General features: G+C 41.8%; 1 protein-coding gene across 1 annotated transcript in view; it reads left to right on the top strand.

The window, feature by feature from the left end:
- The window catches only part of LOC147737733 (uncharacterized), a 132,837-nt gene that overhangs the window by 51,802 nt on the left and 62,995 nt on the right, over positions 1-18,040 (top strand). Inside the window, exon 2 of the mRNA XM_086942553.1 lies at positions 4,238-6,635. Coding sequence (XP_086798679.1) covers positions 5,057-6,635 — 1,579 coding nt within the window. The 5' untranslated portion in view covers positions 4,238-5,056. The remainder of the gene's footprint in view (positions 1-4,237; positions 6,636-18,040) is intronic.

Below are 18,040 nucleotides of genomic sequence, written 5' to 3' on the forward strand. Positions count from 1 at the left end.
CAAGCATCATTCTGTCGTCTTTACCGGATGTTGGATCATATCTACAGTATGTGAGAGGCTCTTTAAGTATGTCGTAACTCGCCGTTTGAGGTGTACGTTGTTGTGCTAAATCCCTATAAGTCAATCGATGTGTTTGTGGCGGCGTTTGAAAACTTCCTGTCGCACCTCCTGAGGTGCCAGGTCCAAAAGGATTTAGTGGATGAATGCCAGGAATAATAGGTGCAGGAAGGGCAGGGGGAATAGGCGCAGGATGTGGAACGGGAGGAGGAGTTTGTTGTTGCGGAAGTGCGTGTAGATTATCTCGGGGTGGGGTGCCGTCAGCGGGTGGTGCATGGACACGTGGATTTGTATATGCGGGAGCTACGTCGTCCAAATAGGAAGAAAGGAATATGTCCTTTGCGGTCTTGTGGCGTAATTTAGTCGGAACTAATGGAGGTGGCAGATCTGTTGGTACTTCCGGGGTGGCCTTAGGTAAACCCTCGGCCAAAAGAGGATACATACCATTCACAAGAGTGTTTCGTTGTCGGTCTACTTGTTCTGCTTTTACTCGTATCCCCTCTTCAACTAATACGTTCTCTCGGGCTTTGTCTGAATCCTCTCTATGTTTTTCTGCTTTTCTGAATTCTTTCTCTGTACGTCTGTGTGATTCTTTACGCCATAATTCAATGGCATCTTTCTGTGACTGTCTGGCTTTCTTTTTCCATAATGCTTCTTCTACTCTCATGATGCACTCGGCATCCCATGTCCCTGTAACGGGCCATCTCTGATTCTCTTCTAGATCCTTGGTATAGTCCACCCATTAGTCGAGAAATAATACAGCATCTAAGCCGTGTTTGTGGTACATAAAATATCCGGGAGTGTCCCTGGGTGGGATGGGAACAGCTTCCTCGAGTATCGCCTTTTCTAGTTCCTATCTGTTTCAGTTTCGAAAAGAGTGGCATTTTGAGCCGTGTTACTTGATACTTAATACTTACTCGTATTTGGACACAACTAATACAATAAACACAATAATGAAGATCGAACAATCACTCATACCACGACATTAAAACACATTAAAACATTTTGAAAACGAACAACAATAACTAGGATAAAACTAACTAACTGCATACTGGATATACTGCTAAACAGTACAGATACACCGCTAAACAGTGCAGACCGGGTCTGTGTACCCAAACCCGTCTTGACCGGATACAAACTAATGCACCCGTCTAGATGCGTCCCCAGCAACGGTACTCACCGGGAAGCACGGAACGGAAGGCCTCAGAAACTTGACACTGGACTGGACCGGACTGGACTCGTGACGTAGGTACTTCGGAACTTCGGAACTGGTGGGCCTCTGAATACCTCGGACCTTGCTCTCTCAGCTAGGCTCTGGTCGGGATCCTCCGCACTCCTCACCGCCTCGTCTGGGTGTCGATCGCAGCCTCAGTCACCTCCGTTGGCCTGAGGGAGATACAGGAAATCCTGCGGGTACGCGTAGGTTTCTGTCCCGCTGTGGCAGGGGACCGGGCCTGCAACGCACCGCCGGCACGTAAGGTGGGGGAGGGGTCCCTGTTCGGGCGCCAATTATGTGGTAAATTTAAATTACCTATACTTAATTTATGCGGTAAAGTTCAATAAGAATAACTCAGTCAAAAATAAGAGGCAGAGTCCGTGGCATCTGAGGTTTTAAAAGGGGTTTTAGTCCTTTAAAAAGGAATTGGTTCGAACCAGGGATCATGTTCCATCACCACAAGGGTTCAGGAAGGGAATCACAATACTTTATTAACAGAATATCATATATATAGTCAATGCATTACAGTGGTGATAGATGCAGAAGGCGTAACAGCTGAGAGAAACGAGATAAGAACACATGTACGTAACAAAAGGCGTGCACGAGGGCGTACACGGAGGTGTGTACTAGACAACGGCACTTGAAACGTATCACAGATGGGTGGATCCATAGAAGAATCCTGCAGTGTCAGCAGAAATATGTGGCAGAGATGCGCGCACAGCAGCATGACGTGTGATTGACGTGTAACTGGAGGGTGAAGGGGACTTGACATTTAGCCTCACATGAGGAGACAGAAGTCTGGGGTGTCAGAACAACCTAATCCCAAATCATATCTAATATCTTGTGTTTGAGGAACCGTATTATCTGGAAGGAAAAGGTCTCTCGGGCAGAGGCTATTCTATACTGACTGCTGGTGCGTGCATATGTGACTACGTGTCTACGTGTAAAGCAAGGGGGGCATGGGCCTACCATGGTAACAGGAGCAATGATTTACTTGCATGGAGACAGAAAGTCCGGGCCCTTTGCTCTGCAGCTGGGAAGGATGTTTACCTAAACTACTAGACAGGAATGTATTTTCGAGGAGCGGAGCAGATAACTTGAAGGCTGAATACAGTCTTGGCAGGCAGGCAGGCCGAGCCAGGCACCGCTAGCCGTGCAGGGAGTAAGTCAAGGGTCAGGAAGCAGCAGACTGCAGCTTTCAGAAACAGAAGGCAGAAAGGGCTTGATGGCAGGAATCAGGGCCTAACTCACCAGAGCTAGTGAAACATGAAAGTGCACCATGTAAAGACGTTGGCAAGGCACACTTAGGAACGGAATATTCAACCCATTCATGGTGGATCTGAAAGAGGACATGTTAACGTTGGACGCAAATGTATTTGCGTATTCCTAGCTGGAAGTGGAGGGAACATACATGTACTTGAAGCACGTACATGGAGCCGTTGGGGTCTACGATAGGGGACACAATTGACCATAAAAATTCATATTACCTCAGTACAAATGAAGACAAGGCCGTACTAAGGAGAGACTAATAAGCCTATTAACAAATCCGAAGGCAGCATTTATGATAGATAATGAAACAAGCCAACGAAAATAAGGGAGGAGAGTGGGCGTGGCTTCTCTCCCATACTCTACTGCAGCAGTCTCACAGAGCGAGAATTGCATGCGCGCTGCCGCTAGGCTCGACCTAAGGAGTTTAAATTTGGTGCTGCTTGTGGAAATATTCTCCCCTCGTGGCTCCCAAAGGAACTAGGCTACTCCCTCTACAGAAAGGTAGCAGCAGTAACTTGAATAATGATATTCACAAAGGGCATCAAAGCAGTGTAATTCAACGTAAGTAGGAGTTTTCTCCTACTGTGGGACTGACTTCTTGTGCTGCCCTCTTTGTATCGGAAACTTTAAGTTGAGGTCATTTTCTTATATTTAGAAGCCTCATGTGGTCGTCCTGGAACCAGAGTCACCTAGTTAATTCAGGAAAAACACCATTTGACAGTGGCCAAGTGGAGCATTTCTGTCAGTGAAGATGGGTCAGCTTCTCCAGTATTTAAAGCCAATTATTCTGATGATCAGCCCTTTGTGGTGAGTTTTTTCCACAAACATGTGTCTCTATGCTAGCAACTCTGCAATAATAAAAGCAACTCTTGTTTGAGGAATAAAAATGATTCAGGTGTTTCATAGCGTTTACTGGGATGAAGTCTTTATGGGAGACTGGAGGCGAAAGACCATAAGCTAGACCTCTGCTATTGGCTCAGATTTTAATAGCATGTTCGTAGGTGAGGTTCGTCTTCCATAGTCATCCGGGATTACAAGGGGAGAAATGTCTGTATGGGTTTTTTAAATGTTGTTTTCGGAATTTATTGAAATATTCTCACTTAACAGCTCTGGTGGCGTAGGAGAGGACTGATTTGCCTTAGTATATTGTAGGTTGGGAGTGATATAAGATAGCTCAGTTTATGGATTTGAAACACTGCTAATGTGCTCAGACAATTTATAAAATATTCATTGCTTTATGGAATAGTAGTTCATAAAGTCAATCAGAGCCTGGCTTCCTTCAAACAGTGCTTCTAGTTATCTGTTGCTTGGAGTCTGAGTGAATGGAGGAACCCTTCACAGGTTTAACTGGTCCTTGCAGTCAGTTGTCAAGTTAGGAGAGATAACTGGTGCTGGAGTTGATCTGAAAACCAATTAAGAGTAGTGTTCAAAGGTCACCGACCTAAAGAGGCTGTACCTCGAAACTGGGCTATTGTGATCTGGATTTATGAGTGTCAGCAGCGTCCTCCTAACCGGCAAGGACACTGTATTTTACTTTTAGGCTTCAACTGTGATATCAGACATCAGTATATGTTCTGCAGCTTTCCTCCCTCAGTGTCTCTCCCCTCTTTACAGTAGCTCCTTCCTCATCCCACGTTTCTGTCTTTTAGCCACCTGGCTGTGACAAACTCACAGACATTTGTTTCTCATTTACAGAATCAAGGAGCTGATGAACAGACCTAAAGGCCCCCTGCATCCAAATACTCCTGATCAGCATTACCAGAAGAAAAAACTGTATCCGTGTGAAAAGTCTGCAAAAACATCCACTTGGAAGCTTGATCTGTTCACACGCTATACAATACATTGTGGGGAAAAAACAGTGAACTAGCTTAAGGAAGACCTTCATACAGAGCGCATCTTTAGGGACAGTTTGATGCTCCATACCATGAATAATCTTCATCAGTCTACGGAGTGAGAAATGTTTGCTTAGAGCTTGCATCGATATGATCCTCAGAGGTTTTGCTCTGGCAAGAAACCATATTTGTGTACAGAGTCGGAGAAAAGTGTCACTCAGAGCTCATATCTGTACATGCATCAGATGATCCATACGAGACTGAAGCATAGATGTGCGCAGAGTGTGACATCATTTTCCTTGTAACATCAGCTTAGGGCAAGCATCAGAATATCCATACTCTGGAGAAACTATACCATTGTAAAGAGGATTAGAAGAGCTTGACTCACCAACAAAATCAGGTGACTTACCATAGGTTGCTTATATGGGAGACGTCGTAGTGTACATACCTTGAGGAAAGCTGCAGTACGGGCTCTACGGGCTCTTTGTTACACAGGCATCAAAATGTTTGTTCTGAGTATATGTCATACCAGTGCATGGAATGTGGGACAAGTTTCACTGAGATAAAGAGCATCAGAGAATTCATTGAGGTGAGAAATATCATCAGTGAGAAACACTTTGCTGTGCAGAGCACACTGTTACATCATAGGGTTTCACACCAGTATGGATTCTATCTGTACTGAATGAGGACAGGCTTCACTTGTAAGACAAATATGTTAAGTCACCAAAGAATCCTCACTGGTGAGAAACCCTGCTGGTGCACAGAATGTGGGGAACACTTCACTCTGACAAGCGCACTAATCACACATAAGATAATCCATACTGGTGAGAACCCCTACAAATGCACTGAATGTGGAAAAAGCTTCAGTGAGCAGCGTCGACTTGTGAAGCATCGGAAAATCCATACTGGTGAGAAACCCTTTCAATGTACAGAATGTGGAAAAAGCTTCACTCGGGCACGTGCACTGCTTGTTCATCAGAGAATCCATACTGGTGAGAAACCCTATCAGTGTACCGAATGTGGGAGAAGCTTCAGTGTGAAGCACACCTTGAAGCAACATCAGAGACTCCATACTGGTGAAAAACCCTTTCAATGTACAGAATGTGGGAAAAGCTTCCCTCAAGCAAGTGCACTGCTTTATCATCAGAGAATCCATACTGATGGGAAACCGTACCACTGTGCTGAATGTGGCAAAAGCTTCAGTGTAAAACACACCTTGGTGCAGCATCAGAGAATCCATACTGGTGAGAAACCCATTCAATGTACAGAATGTGGAAGACGCTTCTGTATAAAGAGCACACTGTTATCACACCAGAGAATCCATACTGGTGAGAAACCCATTCAGTGTACAGAATGTGGGAAAAACTTCACTCAAGCGAGCAACCTGCTAGTACATCAGAGAATCCATACTGGAGAGAAATCCAATCAATGTACAGAATGTGGGGAAAAGTTCACGCAGAAGGGAAGCCTTTTGGCACATCATAGAATCCATACTGGTGAGAAACCGTACCACTGTGCTGAATGTGGCAAAAGCTTCAGTGTAAAGCACACCTTGGTACGGCATCAGAGAATCCATACCGGTGAAAATCCCTATCAATGTACCAAATGTGGAGAGCGCTTCCGTATAAAGAGCATACTGCTGTCACACCAGAGAATCCATACTGGTGAGAAACCCATTCAGTGTACAGAATGTGGGAGAAGCTTCAGTATGACGTACAAGCTGGTGCAGCATCAGAAAATCCATACTGGCGAGAAACCCTACCACTGTGCTCATTGTGACAAAAGCTTCAGTGAGAAGTACACCTTGAAGCGGCATCAGAGAAACCATACTAGTGAGAAACCCTACCACTGTGCTGAATGTGACAAATGTTTCAGTGTGAAGTGGAACCTGGTGCAGCATCAGAGAATCCATGCAGGTGAGAAACCATTTCAGTGTACAGAGTGTGGAAAAGGCTTTAGTGTAAAGAGAAAACTATTGTCACATCAGAGAATCCATACTGGTGAGAATCCCTATCAATGTACAGAATGTGGGAAAAGCTATTTTCATAGATCCACTTTGTTGATACATCAGAGAACGCATACTGGTGAGAAACCCTTTCAGTGTACAGAATGTGGGAGAAGCTTCAGTGTGAAGTACAACCTGATGCAGCATCAGAGAATCCATACAGGTGAGAAACCCTTTCAATGTACAGAGTGTGGAAAAGGCTTCAGTGTAAAGAGAACACTGTTGTCACACCAGAGACTCCATACTGGTGACAACCATTTCCAAGTACAGAATGCAGAAGAAGCTTCACTCTGAAGAAAATGCTTTTGGTACATCAGAGAATCCATACTGGTGAAAACCCCACAACTGTACAGAATGTGGAAAATGATTTATTGAGAGCGGAGAACTGGTGAAGCATCAGAGTCCATACTGGTGAGAAACCATATCATTGTAGAAAGTGTGAGAAAAGATTCACTCTTATGAAAAATATGTTAAGCCATCAAAGAATCTACACTAAAAACCCTATTTTATTTTATTTAAATATTTTTATTGGGATTTCAGGTGCATTACAAAGAGACTTTAAACATTCATTTACACAAAACACTTTTCCCCTATGTCTACTATTGTATTTATCAACAATTGTATGTATTTGACCTTCTGCCTCAACCTTGTATATAGTGTTTTGCGTAAATGAATTTTTTATGTCTCTTTGTAATGCACCTGAAAACCCCTATTTGTGAGCAGAATGTGGAAAATGCTTCTATCTGAACAGCACACTGTTAAGATATCAATAATCCATACAGTGGAGAATCTGAATAAAGTTACAGATTGTGGGAAAAACTTCACTCAAAGGAAGGTCTGTTCCAGCATTGGAGGACACCTACTTAGTCAAAGGCGGATGTAGTGTGGGAAATGTGAGAGTAATCCACACTGCAGAGAAACCCTCTTTGGGCACATCATTTGGGAAAAGTTTCACTCAGACAAGCAAACTGTTCTCACATCAGATGATCCATACTGGTGAGAAACCCTACCACTGCACAGAATGTGATAAAAGCTGCAGTAAGAAGTGAAACCTAGTAACTTTGAAGAAACTATCTCTCCAAACTGAATTTAACATCCAGGAGATTCAGCGATGACAGTCTATGGGATTCCCTGACTGGCGTATTGCAACATAATAAGTCAAGCACATTTTGGAACATAATCTCTCCAAGCATGAGTGCAGTCAGGAAATTTGTTTCATGTCCAATCTCACATTACGATTTGTAATCTTACAATTAGGAGTTGTATAAAAATTGTTAGGCGTAGTAAAATGATGGAACTTGAAATACTTGGACATTTTCAGAGTGGCCTCCTAAAAGAATAACAATTACAACAACTAAGAAAGGCTGAAAATTGTCATGGTCAGGAAGCGAAGACCTCATGAAATGCACATATTTATTCTTAGTATGGTAGGATCTCTTGCTGCAGTTAAAGTTCATTGTAGGGCCGCTGCACTGCACTGAATCAATTGCTCTGCCGTAGGGCTTACGGTCAAATAACAGGAGGCGCTGGTGGTTGTAGCTGAAAATGGGGCCAATCCTGTGCCTGGACCTAGAGGCCTGTGGGGACAAAGACACAAGATGTTGTGATCTCCAAGGAGGGGAAACACCATTCACTCTCATCAACCTGTACTATTCTTGCCCCTCGTCTGCTGCAGGTGCGGTATTGATCCAGCTACTCAGTGGCAGAGATAGACAGTGACCAACCTCGGACCTCGCTTTGAGGAGGTAGTATGCTGTTTTTTGGGATGCCCAGGGCTGTCCTTATGCGAGTTCAAGTGCATTGCCCATTATCATTAACCTGGTTGGTGTCTTTTTTGAGGTGGTGCTAGACAGAGATCCCTAGATAATCATTGTAATGTTTGCTAGTTTATCAGCCTTTCTCTTGTCAGTGGCATGAGCAATGTGACATCACTGTTTAGCATGAGAAGGAATTCAGGTCCTATCTGTTTTTCCTACAGGCTGTCTCACCATGGCATATGGCGGAAAGCCATCGGAGATGAAGATTTGGTGATTGTCTCCTTGGCACACAATGCTATTCCCCACTTAAGGGAATATGGTAAGGTGAATGTATGGTGTGGCAGGGAGTGTGGTGGTGCACCCATCTGTCATACCTTGTGGAGATCTGATCGAGGAGAGGGGCCTGCACACTCCAGAGGAGAGCTGGTCTTCAGTTAAAGTTTATATGAGACAATAGAGCCACAGAAGAGGATGGTGTGCTCGTCCCCCTTGTGTGTAGACTACCTCATCCCCGACTTTGCGGTCAGCCATACCATGCATTGGCTTTTTAGGTTGTTTAGCCACCCTTAGCCACCCTTATTGGCTTCAAAGTGAGGATGGTTGGTCGTGGTGGTCGAAGAGTGTGGGGAAAATTTGAAGAGAGGGGGCTCTGATGCGGCTTGTGGCCCTGTGAATGCTGTGGCATAATCCTTCCACTGTCAAGTGATAGACGTCAGTGTTATCAGAGTAGATTATTATTGATTGTTAAACAGGTGTTTGACAAATGGTGAAATTACAAATGGCCACACAAATATTAAGGTCTAATGAGGTTTGCATCAAGTCTAAGGGAACAGGAAAAATTCTCAAGCAATGTATACAGGATGTACAAGTCTCTCAGGTGAATAGGGAAGATGAATCTGGAGGAAAAAAAAGCTGACTCCTAAAAGAAAGATACTAGATCTCCTTTACCAAGTTTCATAAGAAACTTTGTGTCCAAGTATTTCCTCTCAGCTAATGATGGAAAGACAATCCACCAGAGTATCCCAGTAGATACTACAGCAAAATCAAGTGGTGATTTAGGGGGACAAAACAGTGTGGATATCATCGACTCGACAGGCTCAGGCTTCAGAACAGAAGTAGAAGCTGATGTTCAAAGCACATGAAATTATTGTAAATGCCACACTAAGCTGCAATAAGTGGAGTCTATGGTGATTAAATCTCTCCCTCCTTATTCTCAACCGGTGAAACTATAAATCCAACAATGTCCTCTGCCTCATTGAGTGTAATAGTGCTTATGCAAGGCACTCTAAAAAGAATTTTAGAAGTGCTGGTTGTACTAGATAAGAATCAACAGTACCAAATAAAAATCAACAGTCCCACACATTTCAACAGCAAAATATAACTGGGGAATTACAAAATGTGAACATTTGCTGACTTCCTTCAATAAGACAAGTAAACAAGTCTCTAGAAAACTTGCATAATGCTTTGTCAGGAAATTTGGTAGAAGACCATGTTTCAGATGTCGATATTGCCTTAGATGACTTAACTAATAATTATTTAGGAGGAAATGGGATAGAACATATCTCTTACTGGCCAATGGTGTTTAGCTTGCACTTTCTAACAGTGGGTAACGGAACCTCTCCTCAAACTTTAATCTGTCCTATTTGTGAAATCAAAGGAAATTGCATCAGCAGGGGCACAGAACATTGAAAAAAGCGCCTCTGTGCAAAAAGTGGCAGGCAAGAGAAGAATAAAGAGTGGTTAATTCCAGCAATTCTCTGTGCCATATTTTAAGTGGAGCTAATTTGGATACTTGTAAAATAATTTTTGAACTTGACTGGCTCTCCTTGCACTGTGTTATATAGATCTAAAATTCTTTATTTTAATGTATTGAATTATGATTCATTTTGAACTTCAACCATGCTATAGATCTCTAAAACGTACCAAAGACTTATTTTCCTAAACTATGTTCATACTGAATGAACTTATTTATTCATATTTGAGGTATTTGTCGAATGGGAGTGAATTGGTTCCATAGGAAGTACTTTTGAAATATTATTTTAAGTTTACTAAAACCGTAGATTAATCTGTAATTTAGAACGGGTATTATTAATGCCTAAAATCAATACATACCATTAATAGAAATCTGGTGTGAATCTGTATTATCAATGACTGATGCTCCTGTACATGATTAAATTGTCATTTCCTAGAATGATCTAAATTGTAGGTGTTCATTTTGGGATCATTCAGAGCAATTAATACAATAGCAAAGTTTAAAAAAATTAATAAATATTTGATTTGTTGAGTAATTTGTTTTATGGTATGGATAAAGTAATGTTTATCACAAGCAACTGTCATTACAATAAATTTTTCTAATTTAACAGCCGTGAAAAAGCCTTTTTGTTGTGAAACAGTTGTTGGCTGTGGTAGTAATGAAGTAAACATTACATTCACATGTGTGAATATTATGAAAAGGAAGAGTTGAAATAGTGTCATTGTCTTCAATCTTTGACTTGAAGAGACAATTGGAACAATAAAGAGATTAAGACATGGACGACTGACAACGTGTTATACTGCACTTTATTTGACTACTTTTCTCAGCAAATCTTTTAAATGTATACCATGTTATCCTCCTACAGGAGATTTAGCTCCAAGAGAACCTGAATATTGATGGTATCATATCAATATGTAAACTCAGCCATGTTAGGTGATACGGTTGATTATGTGGAGACCTTTTAACGTTTATTTACACACGAAAAATAAGAAAGGTAAGAAGGATAGAAAGTATAAGTATGTGGGCACAAATATCAGTGGTTGAGATTCAGGTAAAACAAAATCGAACTGAAATGTTACTCTTAGCTAATGTATATCTCCATAAGGATATAAAGTCAGTTGTATAATATCCCTCTCACTAACTATTCAGCTGTTGCATCCTCAATTGAGTCTAGCATTACTTGTGATTGGTTGAGCAGAAGTGGCATAATCAGCTTAAATGGCCGCTCTGCCCATGTTAATCCAGCTAGTTCGACTTTTAGGTTTGCACTCATCACTATTCAGTTGACTGCGATACATTTAACCTATGTTGTCATTTTAATATAATGCATTGTGAAGGAAGTGGTTTGGGGTTTTACAAGGACCACTTATAATAAAGGAATCATTTTTAACAGAAAAGGTTTTATTTCTGAATGTGTTTCTTGTCTGTATTTATTTTTGAAAGCAGAAAAATACAGAATATTGTGCTTTTCGTGAGTGACATTTGACTTCCCTGTATGAATTCCAAGCCAACATCTGAATGCAAAAACAGCACAGGAGTCAAAAAACAGGATGGGATTTCCTTAAATGTAGGCATATGCTAACATATATTTCTATATATTTCTATATATTGGTAATATTTACATGTGGGTGTAGTGTTCTGCTATAATGACTGCTTAATTTGCTCAAAGGCAACAGGCATTAAAGTATGAGTGCATATTTATCAGTAAAATAAATGTGGAAATACACCATGTTAAGACTCCATATATTATTAAAAAGTGAAATAAATATGCATAAATACCAATAGGATGGCTGAAATTTTTTTTCTTTTTTTTTTGTCCTCATTCCACCAAAAGCTGTGCAAATAAACTTTCTCAACCCATTCCATCGTGAGCGCCCTAGGGCTGATGTTCTTGCGATAGCCTGGGCTGTCCCGCCCTGCCCCTTTATTCCGAGGCATGGTGTAATCATAGGACTAGAAGGGCCTTAGACCAGCCTCATTTCTCTTCCCCATTCTACCAAAGGGCCCCACACTGTGCTATTTACATTTTGTGCCAATCCGGATTCTAAACGCGCAGTGCTCAGTACCGCCGGTAACCAACTTTCATACAAAGGTGGGCTGGGATCGTTCCATAATTTACAAATCTCTCTACGTGCAATTAAAACAAGACTGAGAAATAACCCCACTTGTGCCCCCTCAATAAACTAACAAGATCCGTATCGAACCCCAAAAAAACTCTAGCTATATTCAAGCTTACTTGCACCTTAAAAATGCCCTCCAGGGCCTTCTCCACCATAGACCAAAAAGGGCCCAATATAGGGCAGTCATAAAAAACATGTATGTCGTCTGCTTCGACTAACCCACATCTTGAGCAAGATGGGGGGGATTTACAACTTTCGCAATCTTTTTTGTTGTGTAGTATAGCCTGTTAATGGTAAATAAATGATTTTTCTTCAGGGAGGCTGATCTAACATATTTATAAAAAAATGGAGAGATATATCGTATAGAGCCATTGATATATCTTCCAACCTAGAGGTATTCCAGATTTGATACATTGGGGGGGCTTCCGATTCCTCCTCCTCCAGCATTTTTCCATACCAGAGTCCCACTTCCCTCTTCATCGGCCTAGGGGATTGGAGAGCAGACTCAACATCCCAGTTTCCACCTATGTTGTCTCTCTCAGCGATAAACCAGGAGCCGATCTGAATGTACTTGAATCTAGAGAAGGAGTCCCCGATCTTTAACCTCAAAACCTATCATGGTAAAACCCCACTCTGATGTTACTATGTCCGACCACGTTGTTATCCCTGCTTTCCTAATAGGAAGAGAGAGACTATCATCAAAACAAGACGGCAAACCCGGGGAATCCAAGATTGGGGCAAGATCTGAGTAATACTTTATACCCCATCTCTCCTTAACTCTGAGCCATACTAAAATTGCATGTTTCAGTACCTTTAGACGCACCTTTTTGTAAAATTTCGGCGCACCGAATTTATAAAGGAACCCAGGACCCCACCCTCTTGTTCAACCATTGTGTTCAATACCCGCCCCCAGTTGGAATCATCGGGACTGGTAAGGAGACATCGGATGTTTTTCAGTTGGAAGGCAAAGGAGTACCAGAGGATGTCAGGAAGCGTAAGGCCCCCCTTCATCAATCTTCTTTTTAGATTTTTCCAAGCGATCCTAGAGTTTTTATTTGCCCATATAAAGCTGCCTATTTTCCCCTGAATTTTAGCCAAAGATTTATATGGAAAAGTCAATGGAATCATATTAAATAGGTATGGCAGCTTCGGCAAGATTACCATTTTGACCAGATTTACCCGGCCATAGATTGTGAGCTGAAGGTTCTGCCATCTCAGCAGAAGATGATCAATGTCATTCGCCACCTTCTTTATGTTGGTCTGTGTTAAGATGTTAAGATCCGGTGTTATTATTATACCCAGGTATCTAAACTGACTACTTTTAGCTCCCTCCAAAATTGTCTACCCCCCAGCACATTATTTCGGTTTTTGAGTTATTGATCATGTACCCAGAGTATTGGCCAAAATATTTCATTATCTCTTCCACTCTGGGAAAAACCTCAACCGGGTTACCAGTATAAACTAGCAAATCATCAGCATATAATGCCAACTTGCAGCTAAAGTTTCCAACCCTGAAGCGTGTAACCCGATCATCCAGCCGCAACGCTTGCGCTAGAGGCTCAATTTATTTATTTATGGAATTTTTATTGTGCATACAAATACCCGAAGGTGTCTCGGCGCATATGTAGGCTAGCGGGACCGAAACAAACAAAATTCACTTGTTAAACAACCATGTCTTCAAGAGCCTACGGAAGCTCATCAAGTTGGGGGCGTTTTTGATAGTGAGTGGCAGAAGATTCCAGAGCTTTGGCGTAGCAACCAGAAAACGTCTGTCTCCCCAAGTTGCTGTTCTTGTGCGGGGTTCCGGTAGGAGGCAGGTGTTGGCAGATCTCAGCAGCCTTTTAGGGGTGTACAACTGAAATGCATCAATCAGAAACTTGGGTCCGACACCATGCTCTGCCTTAAAGGCAATGCAGAGGGCCTTGAATTCAATTCGGCTCTCTACTCTAAGCCAATGAAGCTGGCGAATGGCGAGAGTAGTAGGCTGGCGGCGAGGAATGTCTAAGAGAATTCTAGCAGTCGCGCTCTGTATAGACTGTAGCTTAGACAGAACGAGTTTCTGAGAGTTGAGAATTAGGGCATTTCCGTAATCAATTTTGGAAAACACCAAGGTGGTAACTAGGGTCTTCCCAGCTGAGATGGGGAGATAAGGCAGCATGGAGAGGTTGAATCGGAGGGGCGAGATGGGTTACCCCTGTCTAGTTCCTCTCCTTACACTAACACGTGGTGTCAATAAGCCGTTTAATAGGATTACAGCAGATGCACCTTCGTAGCAGTCCCTCATTGTCTTAATAAAGGTTACCAATAGTTTTGACCATGCACAGCCACAAAAGTCAAACCACATTCGAATGTGTCTCGTGCTCCAAATAATGACTCCCCGCTCAGGAGAAAAAACACTATAACTAGAAAGTAGCACCAACACACTCGTGTCTCCTTGGGCACAGATTTGGTGCTGCGTGCTGCAGCTAATTTCAACCTTGAAGTTGTAATAAAACAATCAATGTTCCATTTTTTTTCTTTATCAACCGTAAGTGATATTATTCATCATTTACTACATCCAGGTAAGTTGGCAATATATTTTTTCACTCCTGGATATCCATACAACGTGTATACTTTTCATCTTTTCATTCCCAATGCATTTAGGCTACTGCCTTCATCTGGGGAATATCTATTGGAAAACATATAATATAAATCACTAATGCAAATATGTCACTGCAAAGTATCCACCACCTAATGAGCATTGCCATGTAAGTAATCTGAAAAACACGTGGTTCATAAAAAATCACTGTGGCATAAACTTAACTGTTAGTATTCTAATGGTTATACAAGGAATGTCCACAAAGAAAGCTAAATCAAGTGTATTGTGTTGCATAAACGAGACTAAGTTTGACAAAGTAAATGTTAGAGTGGTGCGGGTGTGTACGAGTAAAGAGGCGTGCTTCAATACACATGCTGGAGTGGTGAACTCTACGCTACTAGCTTATGCGTGCGTGATCGGAACAACATTAACCACATTACGCTTTACGCATGGTAGTTTAACCGACAAAAGTGTGCTCTTCGCTGTGACCGTGCGATATAGGGTGAAGCTGTCTCAAAGAGCTCTACGGGATGAAAGAACTTAATGCTTACCAAATGAGAACATGCTGCAGTTTATTCAATATGCCATAAGCTCATTCGCGTCCCTTCACCAACGTGGATTAGGGGCGTGTATCATGTAATGTGAGGGGAGTGGTTAAGTACGCGAATTCAGTGTGCAATAGTATTAAAGGTGTATACCCATATTTTAGTATGTGTATTATGTCTTAAACAAATAAAGGTATTGAAAAAAGTAAAAAGGTAAACAGTGGACTCCTGTAATGACACTTAGTGGTCTGTGTGACGTTATGTATGCAATAACTCAAACGCTAAACTTCGTAACTGAGTGTAAGAAAGAGACCCAGCGTCAGTCATGACATAAAAAACTATATGGTGGCTGATAACGTGAACTACTTTCATAAATAGCATAAAGATTCAACCCTTTCACAATACACTGTGCAATAGCTGATAACATGAACTACTTATTATAAATAGCATGGAAATTCAACCCTTTCATTCAAGCCATTTGGTTTCAGGGTTTGAAGATGATAAATCCAGTAATTTTCGCGTGTCAAGAGAGATTTCTTATTGTCTTTTCCATCCGATCTCTCAATTATTTCTTGAATGCATGCTTTCATCTGGTTCATTTGGTGATTTGCTTCAATAAAGTGGGCAGCGACGACTGATTAGGAGCTTTAGTCCTGATGTTACTTTTGTGCTCATTCAGTCTTATTTTCAGTTTCCTCTCAGTTTGCCAATATATCCCATTCCACACGGGTATTTTAACATATATACAATGTTACTGGTGTCACAAGTGGCATTCGCTTGCAATGGTATTTTATGCCCTTTCATGGGATGACTGATACTATTATCTTGCAAGATGTTATTACAGTTATTACAGTTCCAGCACAGAACTGTGCCTCTGTATATTTGACCAGTGGTGCTTGATGATGGCTGTTTAATAATTTCTGTGTATAACAAAGGAGAGAGTAAGGGAGGTTTGCACAGTCTATGTGAGGTGGGAACTCCTGGTCCCCTAAGGTATATTTTAACAACAATGGAGGAGTACCCCCTATGGGTGAACCAAATATAAAGAAGAGAATCCTTCTGTATCAGGAGCTTAAGGCTCTGGTTAGCAAAAAATTCCCCCAACCTTTATATAGGACAGTAGTAGTCCTTAGAGAAGACCCCTCACTCACCAACCTGGTTGGTGACATGCTTCATCATTGGGGTCCCACCCTATAGGCCGAGTGCCCATAGGGTGTGCTGCGACACCTGGTTACAGTGGAGCGGGTTTCTTTGAAAAACACTGGAAGCGATAATTAGCGCTTCATGGGCATCGAGTTGGCCAAGACGGCAAGTATCCGTCACTTGGTTCTAACTCTGTACTGCCCCGTGGAGTGATCCGGATCACTCCACGGGGCAGTACAGAGTTAGAACCAAGTGACGGATACTTGCCGTCTTGGCCAACTCGATGCCCATGAAGCGCTAATTATCGCTTCCAGTGTTTTTCTCCTGACCCAGGAAAAAGCACTTTTTTACACCAGACCACTATTTATGGTCTGTATTTGAACGAGGGCTGGACACGCCTTAGCGTGCGTGGACCACCCCGTTCAACACACGGTCCTGATGAAAACCAAAAAATCTTACAGATGGTTGAAACATGTAGACCTACTTTTAACTACTTCACATAGCACACTTGGCTATTTTTAATTTTTTCACACGTCTCGAGGCACCAAAACCTTCCTAATTAGGCACTGGTGCCACACATATATTTTAACAGGGCTCAAGCACTCTTGAATAAATTCTTGGTGTGAGTAGACTTGGCCCTTTTTAAAACACTTTTCACAGTTTTACTTTGCACATATAAAAACAAAGAAACCCGCTCCACTGTAACCAGGTGTCGCAGCACACCCTATGGGCACTCGGCCTATAGGGTGGGACCCCAATGATGAAGCATGTCACCAACCAGGTTGGTGAGTGAGGGGTCTTCTCTAAGGACTACTACTGTCCTATATAAAGGTTGGGGGAATTTTTTGCTAACCAGAGCCTTAAGCTCCTGATACAGAAGGATTCTCTTCTTTGTATTTGGTTCACCCATAGGGGGTACTCCTCCATTGTTTAATAATTTCACCTATATTTTTAGCCCTACTGAAGGCAAACAATGGCGTTTTGCTAAAAATATTGTGGAAATCGGGTTCAGTCTGAAGTAGCAACCAGTGTTTTTTGATGATTTTCTTGAATTGAAAGCTATCCTTGGAAAATTTACTAACGTAAGTGATTCTGGGTTCCTTCTGTGTGCTTTGGGTCGCTAGTAGTAGTTTCTGATCTTTAGTATTAGCTTGTTCAACAGCTTTATTTAACACAACTTCAGGGTATCCTCTTTCAAGAAAACGCTGTATTATTTTGAGTGATTGATTTGTATATTCCTCGAGGTCTGAGACAATTCTTTCAATTCGCAGGAGTTGTGAATATGGTAGATGCTGTTTAAGAGCCTGAGGGTGAAAACTTTGGTAGGCCAACATGTTGTTACGATCTGTTTTCTTGGTAAACAAGGTTGTAGTAAACCCTGTAGCAGATTTCTGTATGGTTACATCCAAGAAGTTTATGGAAGTTAATGGAATAGTGCTGGATTTCATAGGTAAATTGGATATGTTCATTCACTTTATTTAGATCAATGATGTTTTCCTTCAACAGATCTTCTGTGCCTCTCCACAAGATGAAAATATCATCTATGTAGCGAAGGTATAAGCGTAGATCGTCTTTCCATTTCGGGGACTGCAAAATGTGTTGGCTTTCATATTCATGCATGAAGATATTTGCGTAGCAGGGAGCTGCGCAAGTCCCCATAGAAGTACCACTTTTTTGGAGATACCACTGTTTGTCATATTCAAAATAGCTATGCATTAACGTAAAATTGAGAAGCTCCATCAGAAAAATCTTCATTGATTCCTCA

Source organism: Lissotriton vulgaris, chromosome 1_1 (assembly GCF_964263255.1).
Source record: "Lissotriton vulgaris chromosome 1_1, aLisVul1.2, whole genome shotgun sequence".
Taxonomy (NCBI): Eukaryota; Metazoa; Chordata; class Amphibia; order Caudata; family Salamandridae; genus Lissotriton; species Lissotriton vulgaris.